This window comes from Lactuca serriola, chromosome 5 (assembly GCF_051521515.1).
Source record: "Lactuca serriola cultivar US96UC23 chromosome 5, Lser_US96UC23_V15, whole genome shotgun sequence".
Taxonomy (NCBI): Eukaryota; Viridiplantae; Streptophyta; class Magnoliopsida; order Asterales; family Asteraceae; genus Lactuca; species Lactuca serriola.
This window is the reverse complement of record NC_136412.1, coordinates 69595450-69607351: the sequence shown is the minus strand read 5'-3', so window position 1 is coordinate 69607351 and position 11902 is coordinate 69595450. Positions and strand designations below refer to the sequence as shown.

General features: G+C 37.6%; 1 protein-coding gene across 1 annotated transcript; it reads right to left on the bottom strand.

Annotated features, from left to right (window-relative positions):
- Window positions 1-8265: 8265 nt before the first annotated feature.
- Window positions 8266-11673, bottom strand: LOC145052587 (auxin-responsive protein IAA31-like). The gene is made up of 4 exons (XM_079000425.1): window positions 11446-11673; window positions 11025-11290; window positions 9220-9310; window positions 8266-9035 (listed from the first exon to the last, which is right to left on the bottom strand). Exons 1-4 carry the CDS (start codon window positions 11604-11606, stop codon window positions 8990-8992), a joined length of 564 nt encoding a protein of 187 aa, XP_078856551.1. The 5' UTR covers window positions 11607-11673; the 3' UTR covers window positions 8266-8989.
- Between the last annotated feature and the right edge of the window lie 229 nt (window positions 11674-11902).

Below are 11902 nucleotides of genomic sequence, written 5' to 3'. Positions count from 1 at the left end.
TTCGGCACCTCCCAACTCATCACCGCCTCAACCTTGGCCGGATCGACCAATATCCCTTCCTGGTTAACGAGATGTCCTAAGAACTGGACCTCCCGCAACCAGAAATCACACTTGGAGAATTTGGCATAAAGCCTCTCCGATCTCAGAACTCCGAGAACCTCTCTCAGATGCTCCTCATGCTGCTCTCTAGATCTCGAATATACCAGAATGTCGTCGATAAACACAATCACCGACCGATCCAACATCGGCCTACACACTCGGTTCATGAGATCCATGAGCACCACCAGGGCATTGGTGAGCCCAAAAGGCATCACCACAAACTCATAATGCCCATAACGCGTCCTGAATGCTGTCTTTTGGACGTCCTCATCCCGCACCCTCACCTGATGATATCCAGACCTCAAATCGATCTTGGAGAACCAAGATGCTCCCTGTAACTGATCGAACAAATCGTCGATCCTCGGCAACGGGTAACGGTTCTTGACCGTCAGCTTGTTCAACTCCCGGTAATCAATGCACATCCGGTGTGAACCATCCTTTTTCTTGACGAACATGATAGGCGCTCCCCACGGCGAGCTGCTTGGCCGAATAAACCCCTTCCCCAGCAACTCCTGGAGCTGTGAGGATAACTCTTGCATCTCTGGAGGTGCAAGGCGATAAGGCACCTTAGCGATAGGCGCAGCCCCCGGAACCAAATCGATACTGAACTCCACTTACCTCATAGGAGGCACACCCGGCAACTCCTCGGGAAAAACATCCGGGAACTCACGCACCACCAGAACCTCCTCAACTAAACTCGGCCTCTCAGAAACCACCCGTGTATCCATCACATACACCACAAAACCCTTACAGCCTTGCTGTAGACACTGCCTCGCCCTAGCGGCCGAACAAAACGCTGATCCTGAACGTGTACCCTCGCCGTACACCGAAAGAACTCCCCCACTAGGGTCTCATATGGGCACCAGCTGACGCTCGCAGTCGATAACCGCACCGAATCTGCTCAACCAGTCCATGCCCACAATGACACCGACATCACCCATCGTAATAGGAACCAGATCAATCAGGAACTCAACACCGAAAATCTCGACTACGCAACCTCGGAGAACCTCCGTGGCATATATCACTCTCTCATCAGCTATGGAAACTCTCAGAGGCCGACTCAACGCCTCACGACTAACACTGATATGCTGACTAAAAGCCAAAGATACAAAAGCCGACTCGCACCCGAGTCAAATAACACCAAGGCAGGTACAGAATTCACAAGAAAAGTACCTACGCATAACATAACATAAGAATAATATCTCAACATCAAATAAATACATGAAAGAATACATACCAGCCACGACATCGGGCGCTGCGCGGACCTCCTCCGCGGTCAGCTGAAAAGCTCTCCCTCGTGCTCTCGGCGCCTCGGCCTTCATCGGCCGACTCTCTGTAGCTCTGATGGCGGCATGGGCGGATCCCTGAGGTGCTCCCTGAGCTGATCCCCACAACTGTGGACACTCCGCCTTCCGGTGTCCAGTCTGGTTGCAGTGAAAACACACTGCAAACCCCTTGGGGCAGTCCTTGGCCATATGCCCCTCCTTGCCACACTTGTAGCAAGATCCCGCTCTGCAGACTCCATCATGACCCTTGCCACACTTCCCACCAGTGCGGCCCTTCTGGCTCCCTGGTTTGGGATCAGCGGGCTTGGCCCGCTTGGCTGCCGGCTGAGACTGTGCCGGTCGCCGATCCCTCCCCTGAGACTCCGCCTCCTCCATGGCCTGAGTCTCTAGCTCAATCTCCCTCTTCCGGGAATTTTCCTGAAGCTCCGCAAATGTCTGGTACGAGGAGTTTGCCGCGAACTCCCGAATATCCCGCCTCAAAATGCTGAAATAACGGCTCATACGTGCCTGCTCCGTAGACACGTGCTCAGGGCAGAACATCGCCCTCTCATGGAACATCCTGGTAATCACCGTAACAGACTCAGTACCCTGCTTGAGGATCAGAAACTCCTGGGCCAAACGCTCCCTCTCCACCTGGGGAACATACTCATCTCGAAACATGGTAGTAAACCTCTCCCAGGTCACTGCTGCAAGCTCAGCAGGCATAAAATGCGCCGTCACAAACTTCCACCAGTCCTTCGCTCCCAAGCGAAGCTGGTTCAGCGCGAACCGAACCTTCAAATGCTCAGGAGATGAGCAAGTGAAGAAACACCCCTCTATATCAGATATCCACCTCATAGCTGCCACCAGATCCTGGGTCCCATCAAACTCTGGTGGTTTTGTGTTGCTGAACTCCCGGAACAGCAACGCATCACCACCTTGCGGCCTCGCGGCAGCAATCGCTGCGGTGGCCGCTGCAACAGCAGCCTCAGAAAGAGCGGCATAACGCTCGTCAAAGGTCTCAATCAGCGTGGTCTTTATAGACCCAAACATCTTCGGTATCTCTACCCTGATGGCCGCAGCCACCTCCTCATGGATGATCCGGCAGATCTCCTCATCACTGGTACCACTGCTCTCAGGCATCAAGCGTGTCCTCACCATGATCTACCTCTGAAATACAACATACGATAAATTAGAACCCATACTAGCATACTCACACTCGTCAACTCTTTCCTCCTTGATCCTTGGTATTCCAAAGATTCTTACTTGGGCTGTACACCGCTCCGGTGCTTTCAGTAGTACGGGCCCAATACTACTGTCCACACCGTATCAAAATACACCCCAAGTCCTCTTATTCGGATCCCAAATTCCAAGTACTCTGTCATGCATAGACCTCCCTCTAATAGATCTCTCACAAGCCCCTCGCTGCTACCTACTCACTCTCAAGCATCTCATAGCAGCTCACCTCTTCCTAGGCTAAGGCATCACAAATTAGGCCACTCTAGTCCTAATAGGAATATCTAGCCTACTCTAGCATGCGGATACATCATATCAATATCAATATCACATAACATAAGGGTATTTTGGGAAATCACCGTTCGGGCGCGGACTGATCGTACACACAACTCTGCTCTGCGTTTTTTTCAAAATCTTTTATTCTTTTTGAAAATACTTCTCAAATCCTCAGTTTGAGTTCAAATACGCCCGAAGGTGTACTCGAATCCCTCAAACCAAGGCTCTGATACCAACTTGTAACACCGTGAATTTCAAAATAATTTTTCACAAATTATAAAAACATTTCTCATTTAATTTTCATAAAAACATTAAGTTAAAATCCCAATTCACATCATACAAATCCCAAGATCATATATATATATATATATATATATATATATATATATATATATATATATATATATATATATATATATATATATATATATATATATATCAAAAATCCCATGCGTGTGTACAGATCAAACCGGCGCCTTACCACGGTCATCACTAGTACCTGAAACAAACAACACTAACACTGTAATCACAAAGCTTAGTGAGTTCCCCAAAATACCACATAAACATATATTAGCCACTTGAGGCTATAACTATATGGGTCCGTGCACCCAAGCTCTGTGAACCCTCAGGTTCTAACTCTGGGAACCTTCCGGTTCTAACTCTATAAACATGCACAGCATAAATCACATAGACATCATGCAGTACAACACATAGCATACACATAACATACACATACTCTGACACATAACTCTGATTACCTACTCAAGGTAAAGTATAGTGAGAAGACTCACCTCGGGTATCTCGATAACTCGCAAATCCTGGAAATCACTCGTGCTCGATCCTCCGAGCTATAATCCTCCTATAACATCATATATCTCTTAATTAACACTTTTACCACTAAGGTTGACTACCCTTATCAAGTCAACAATGGACAACTCTGGTCAACGGTCAACGGTGACCGGACTCGGCGAGTGCACTAGGGCGACTCGGCGAGTCTAGGCGTTTTCACCAACTCTCTAGGATTCCCTTTTTGACACTTCGAGTATTCCCCTGACTCGACGAGTTCCACCTGGTATGAATCGCGGGGCCACCCCGACTCCACTCGCCGAGTCTCAAGAACAACTCAGCGAGTTCCAGTTCGACTCAATCCACCTGTCAACCCTCTCTAACTCTCCCTGACTCACTGAGTCAACTCATAACTCGGCTAGACCACTCACTGAGTGGTTAAGGTCAATCTTCATGCTACTCGCCGAGTCTGTTCTTCAGACTCGGCGAGTCCATGCCATGCATCAACTCAAACTTTCTTCTGAGGTCAGATCCGCTCCAACAACTCATAGATCTGGCCCTCCTAAGCTTATTTATCACGTAAAGTCCACATCTTGGTGCTCATAACACACCCCATGACTCATAAATGGTGTTTTGACCTTAAGCACAAAGACCCCAATCCAAAACCCCCATGGATTCATAAAAAGCTGGGGCAAAGGGACACTCTGGACCTCCAAAGGTCCAGATCTAGAACCTAACTCGCTTAAGGGACCAAGGAAGCACTAGATCTAGCCACAAAAGGGCTCAATAAGCCCTAAATCAATATAAACATCAACATAACAGAGAATAGCTCGAAGGTAGTACCTCAAATGTGATGTTCTGGACCTCAAATCTTCAGGAAGTGGCTCCTCTTGATTCCCCCTTAGCTATTGCTTCCTTTCCCTTGCAATATAACACCTCCAAGGTCAATAATGGCTCCTTGCTTTGCTCCAAACGCTCAAACTCGCTAGGGTTTCACTCAGGGGTCTGGTGAGCACAAATGACGGCCTTAAGGCCCTTTAAATAGGTCCCAAACCCGAGAAATTAGGGTTTCATTATACAGCGCGGACTCGCCGAGTCCATACCTTGGACTCGCCGAGTCCAGGCGCGAACCCGCATCCAGAACCGCGATCCTACTCGGCGAGTTTGAGCTCCAACTCGCCGAGTCCCCTCACAAAACACCAAAAACATAAGCATAAAAGATACCTGGAAATCCGGGCTGTTACACCATCGTATTTCGGGGTCAACTTTTATCAAGGATCTGACAGGTGGTCGGGGATATATGTTTTTGGGTATTTGTAAATTTGTTTAGGTCGGGTAGGTTTTTGGTTCAGTTTGTGAATATTGAGTCTTTACGGGAGTGGTTTTCGATTGGTTTTGTTTGTTTTGGAGTCCGCCATTGTTGAGGGTTTTCAGTTTCAGGCATGGAAGTCGGATGCTCGTTGGCTCAAGGAAAAGATGAGATTCATTCTTTGTTAGGGCTCGTTATATCTTCTATTTTGCATTCGACATTAGTAAGCATGGGCGGTCATCAGAGTGGGCTGACTTCCCCAGTTGCTTTTGGGATTCAGGGAGTCCAGTCTTGATCATTTAGTTTGATGAAGGAGATAGTAAGGAATGATTTCGAGGATGAAATCTAATTTAAGTGGGGGAGGGTTCTAACACTCGGAAATTTGAAGAGTAATTTTGGGAATGAGTCACCTTTTGAGGATTTGACACGGTGTGTTGAAGACACTAACACAGTGTTTTCAAATATGAGGAATCGTGGATTTCATTAAGGACAACACAACTTGTTGCCTCTTGGAACATGACATGTTGATGGTTAGTAATTAAACCTTAATCTTACAAGTTTTGCTCCCTATTTAAAGGAATGTGTAGTCTAGGGTTTGTTGACCCTCAGCTCCCATCTGCCCTCAAGCCCTAAAAGAAACTCTAATCATCTTCCCCTCACATTTTTCAAGCCAATTTGGTGTTTTTGGAGCTAAAGAAGGAAGAAGGTGGAAGAAGGAAGCAAAGATTCAGCAAGCAGGCCCCCATTTTTGAAGCTCGATTTTTATCATTTGAAGTTGTTAGATCTTGGGTTGTGATCCTTTTTCTTCTTGTTCTTGAATGTTAGAATGGTTAGATATCATAAAGTTTGCAACATTATGAATCTCCAGGTCAAGTTGACCTAGTAGTGTCTTGGATTTGGACTTTAATTTAGTTTTGATGTCATGCATAGAGATTATATCATAAATCCTCAATTTGACCTAATATGGGTTCAAGACATACATTGGACATGTATGTCTAAAAAGCACCAACCTTTGGGATGGTTTTGGTGTTAGAATCACTTCTGGAAAGGATGGTTTTCGGACTTTAAGGATTAAGTGCTTACTAGTTAACCCTTGCATTTTTAAGCTTTATGGATTGGGCGTTGGACCTTTTTGGGTAGTCCCAATGGATAAAGTTGCAAACTTTATCTGTATGGATAATGTTTCAGACTACACCTGAGCTTTGGAGCTCTTGAAATCAAGGAAAACGGCTTAACGTATTATGTTGTTGGATCTTCGGCAAAAACGGTGTGTTCTAAGTCAATAAGGCTTGTTAGTCGGGATTTTCCCAACTGTTTGGGTGCAGGCAGAACACAATGTATTTCTAAGTCAACGCGGCGTGTTGGGTCAACATGGATTGTTGACCTTGATCGTTGACTTGGACCAAGTTGGACCTTGAGGTTATTTTAGGATTTTGACGAAATTGGCCTCTTTGTGGAAACAAGTATCAGTTAAAGAGCTGAGATTCAGAGTCAGTTCTCATCAACTATGGATTAGGTCGAGAAGTGAGTTTTCCTCACTGTTCTTCAGGGTCAAAGGCACAAATGTCGACCCATTGGATTGATGTTATGTTATGCATGCTATTGTGCTTTAATGATGTATTAGATCGGTATCCTGGTATATAATATGATGCTATGCTTAGTGGTTTATAGATCCGTTTGACTGGTTGTAGACTATTATATGATTATCTGTAATATGTTCACATGTTTGGTCGGTGGCTGAGGCTTCACTATTTCGTGTGTAAGCCAAAAGGTTGGGGCATACTAACCCGATGGTTGAATGGGTCCGAGGGTATTCCATCCCGATGATGATTAGACCCATAGTATGTTGGCATTTTGACACGATGGTTGAGGGCCTGGGGTATTCCAACCCAATGGTTGATTGGACTCATAGTATCTTGGCATTCCAACTCGATGGTTGAGGGTCTGGGGTATTCCAACCTGATGGTTGATTGGACCCATATTACGTTGGCATTCCAACCCGATGGTTGCGGGTCTGCGGTATTCCAACCTGATGGTTGATTGGACCCATAATATGTTGGCATTCCAACCTAATGGTTGAGGGGCCTGGGTATTCCAACCCAATGGTTGATTGGACCCATAGTATGTTGTTTGTTGGTACATGTTAGATTTAAAATATTGTTGCATGTAAATCATTATTAATTTAAATCTATAATTTTTGAACAGTTTGGAAAAAATACTTAAATTGTTAATTTAAATATAACATTATAGTGTCAACTTAAATATAAATTTCAGTTCAACTAAAAAAACCAAATAATATTTTGTAAATAGTTAAAAGTGATAAATTATAGTGATAAATGCAAAAAACTAAATTGTAATATCAGTTTAACTAAAATATTTCCTAAATATATTTATATAATCGTTATAATTTTCAAATAAGTAGCTTAAAATAACTTTTAATAACAATATTTAAAAATAACTCTATATAAATGATTATATTGTTACCTTTAAAATCAAAAAATAATGTTTGATGTTTTAAATAATTATAATGATAGAAAATAAAACATTAAGCAAATATATTTTAAAAAATTAGTTAAAAATAACAACTATAAATAATATTAAACCATATATAATATTTAATTTTATTGATGTGTAACTCACGAGTAGAAGTCATTCAAACGATTGAGATTATGACGTTATAATAGATTTATATATTATCATATAATTCAAAATAGTCAATATATTATATCAAATTAATATACGGATTATTATATCAAATTTAACAACAACGTTACTATTATATTTTAAAAATATATATTTGTAAAGACTTCAACTATATAGGTGTTTCTGCGCATTATAATGTCAACTCAAATATAAATTTCAGTTCCATTTATAAAAACTAAAGAACATTTTGTAAATAGTTAAAATGGATAAATTGTAGTGATAAAAGCAAAAACTAAATTGTAATCTCAATTTAACTAAAATATATCTTAAATATATTTTTATAATCATTAAAAGTTTCTAAATAAGTAACTTAAAATAACTTACAATAACAATAGTTAAAAACAGCTCTATATAAAGGATTATATTGTTAGCTTTAAAATAAAAAGACAATGTTTGATGTTTTAAATAATTATAATGATGGAAATTAAAACATTAAGCAAATAAATTTTAAAAAATTAATTAACAATAAAAACAACTATAAATAACATCAAATCATATATTATATTTAATTTTATTTATGTGTAATTCGCGGGTAGAAGTCATTTAAAGAATTGAGATTATGATGTTATAATAAATGTATACATTATCATATAATTCAAAATAATCAATATATTATATCAATTTAGTATATACAAATTATTATATCAAATTTAACAACAACGTTATTGTTATATTCAAAAAATCATATATTTGTAAAGACTTCAACTATATAGGTGTTTCTGCGCAACGCGCGGACATTCGCCTAGTAACTTTATATATCTAATGTTTTGCTCATCCATCCACCACTTGATCAATTGACATAATTATGGGAAGAAGAAAGGATCATTAAATGTATGTTCAACACCAATGAAATTATCATTCTGACGAAGTAAATCTTCTTCAACTTGGTTTAAGGTGGACATTCGCCTAGTAACTTTATATATCTAATGTTTTGCTCATCCATCCACCACTTGATCAATTGACATAATTATGGGAAGAAGAAAGGATCATTAAATGTATGTTCAACACCAATGAAATTATCATTCTGTCGAAGTAAATCTTCTTCAACTTGGTTTAAGGTTTTCATGTACGCGCAACCACATATAAGATTATTCATCTTGGATTTTTTGCCTTTAATTTCCTTAGCTAACTTTTACTTTTTCAATGTACGCGCAACCACATATAAGATTAACTTATAATGATTTCTAACTAATACATGAATGGTTATTCACTAGATTGGTCATAACCAATTCAAATAATAACATCATATACACTTCAAAAGCTACTTATATGTGGGAGTGATACGTGTTCATATATATTCTTGGATCCGCGCATATTAGTTTCTTGCCAATCGTATACGTTGTACGCTAGCTATGAACATTCTGCAAAAAGAAAAAATTATGTTAGAACCAATGCAACCAACATTCGACAATACTAAGATTAACTCGCATGTGTTATAAAACAACTATGTGTTACCCTTAATAACATTTGATAAAGTAATGGATTATATGTTAGAATGCAGGTTTCTTAGGTTGAATGGTAAATTAGTAATAAAAAGATGCATACTCCCATGGAAAGTCTCGTGCAAGTAACCAGTGTCCATCTTTGTGTTGATATACGAGCGTGTAACTTGCACCATCTTCATGAATTTCAACATCTATATCCATCCACAATTTAAATACATAAATTTAGCTCAATGTTTAAATACAATGACCAAAAACATGAAGACTTTGTTTATCATTCTTTTCTATTTTACTTTTAAGTTACATTGATCATCAATACATTCATATCATTGTAAGACCTGATTTCGATCTAACATTTTAGATACCTAATCGTAAGTAATGCAATAAAGATTATCACATTGCCATGGTAAGCCACTTAACCTCTCAAATACTTATTAAGTTTACTTACATCAGCTTTTGCACTGACTTTTATTCAACAAAAACATGTGTTATAAATATTCTCAAAATGTTAACATTAATTTTTTTTTTAAATAACTAATTACATTTTATCATAAATATTTTAAAAAGCTTACTTTTATATATATATATATATATATATATATATATATATATATATATATATATATATATATATATATATATATATATATATATGGTTAGGTTTATTTGAGACGACCTAATTTTATGAGACTGTGAGACACATTTTTTTATTTATTTTTATTTTTTTTAGTTAATTCAAGTTCCAAAAATAATATTTAAAAAAGAATTTTTGGATTTTTCCATTTATTTTGCATTTTAAAATTATTTTTTAGAATAAGTACAGTGTAATATTCGATTAAAATATTTCATGTATTTTTCAAAAAAAAAAAAACGGGATTTTATTTATTTATTTATTTATTTTTAGTTAATTCAAGTTCCGAAAAAAAAAATTTAAAGAAAGAATTTTTAGATTTTTCCATTTATTTTGCATTTTAAAATTATTTTTTAGAATATGTATAGTGTAATATATTCTATTAGAATATTTCAGGTATTTTTTTAAAAAAAACGGGATTTTTTTAATTTTTTTTAGTTAATTCAAGTTCCCAAAATAATATTTAAAAAAATAATTTTTGGATTTTCCCATTTATTTTCCATTTTAAAATTATTTTTAAATTTGGTCTCACGGTCTCATAAAATTAGAATGGTCTCAAATAAACTTGAACCAATATATATATATATAGATATGTATATATATATATATATATATATATATATATATATATATAGATAACATATATATATATATATATATATATATATATATATATATATATATATATATATAGAGAGAGAGAGAGAGAGAGAGAGAGAGAGACACACACTAGTAGAATAACGGCACAATGAGACGGATAAAAATTAATTTCATTGGGTGATTGATTCCGAGAAGGTGATTGGTTATTTTGGTGGACGTCAAATAATTTATTTTGATGAATAGTTTCAAGTAGTTTTATAAGCTTATATTATTTTAATTCAAAAATATTTTTATTAACATTTTTCTAACAATAATTATTATAAATTTTATTAGACAAAACTACTGCAAAATTGGTTGTCATGTTTATGAAAAACTATGGACAAGATGCAAAAAAAATTCGCCTTGCATTGAATATCAAAAATCTAAGAAATTTTCTCGGTTTTGGTCTTAAAAAAAACGAAATGATTGTTTTTCTCTTTTAATTTTTTTTAATTTTCTTTTTTGCATTTTATTATTTATTTTAGTATCTACATAATTATAAAATGCTATCTTTTCACAAATTTATTCTCATTTATACATACATTTGTTTAAATTTTGAAATATTTATCATATATAGTTTATCTACACCACATTTTATCCTAGACAGCATCAAATAAAACAAAAGCGCAGGGTCTTACATTTGTCAAACATGTCGAGCAATGTGTTGGTGAGCATTTGATAAGAATGAAAAGCATTCAAGTCGATTTTCCTTGCAATTCCAACTCCATCCATCTTCACCTTCACAAACAACGACTCATTGTAGTTGTTAGTCATCACATGGATATTGTCACCTTCTTCTTCATCATCCACCCTTCCATTAAACCCTACACCTTCAATCAACCTTCGCCTCCATGAATTCAATGGTGGCCATCCAGTTAAACCTTCTCCTTCACCATCCAAATCTCTACACCCACAATATAATTCTTGTTAGTTAATGACAAAAAAAAACTATTATTATGCGTTGTGCTGTGGCTACAAGGAAAGTTATGGACTTTAGGGCCTCCTTTTTTATTGAATAAAAGCTCATTGATAACAGTTTGGATCAAGGAGTACACTTACTGTTGGTAATCTTCGTTGACGGAGTTTTTGTTGGGTTCATCTTCTTCTTCTTGATTCCATGAAACCAGAGGATATCTTGTCGTGGTGTTGCCAACATGGCAGGTTTTCTTCATTGGTTGTCTTCTTTGATTGGGAGGTGAAAGACTTAGCTCAAGTTCCATTGTGTTTGTGTGTGTGAGAGAGAGATCTTTGTGTGTTTCGTGGTTTCTTTTGTTTAGAATTTTCCAAGTATTTATAAAGCTTCCAAGTAGTTCACTAGTGCGATATATGGTGGGTAAAGGAGATCAAGAGGAGCAAGTGGGGAAAACTAAAACGACAAACACTTGTAACATTAGCATCGTGGCTTGTAATTTCTCCCAATATTAATTGATATATCAGTCTCCATTTAATTACATAGATTAACTATGGTTTTATTTATTTATTTATTTATTTATAGAATTTCATATATATGTCTTTT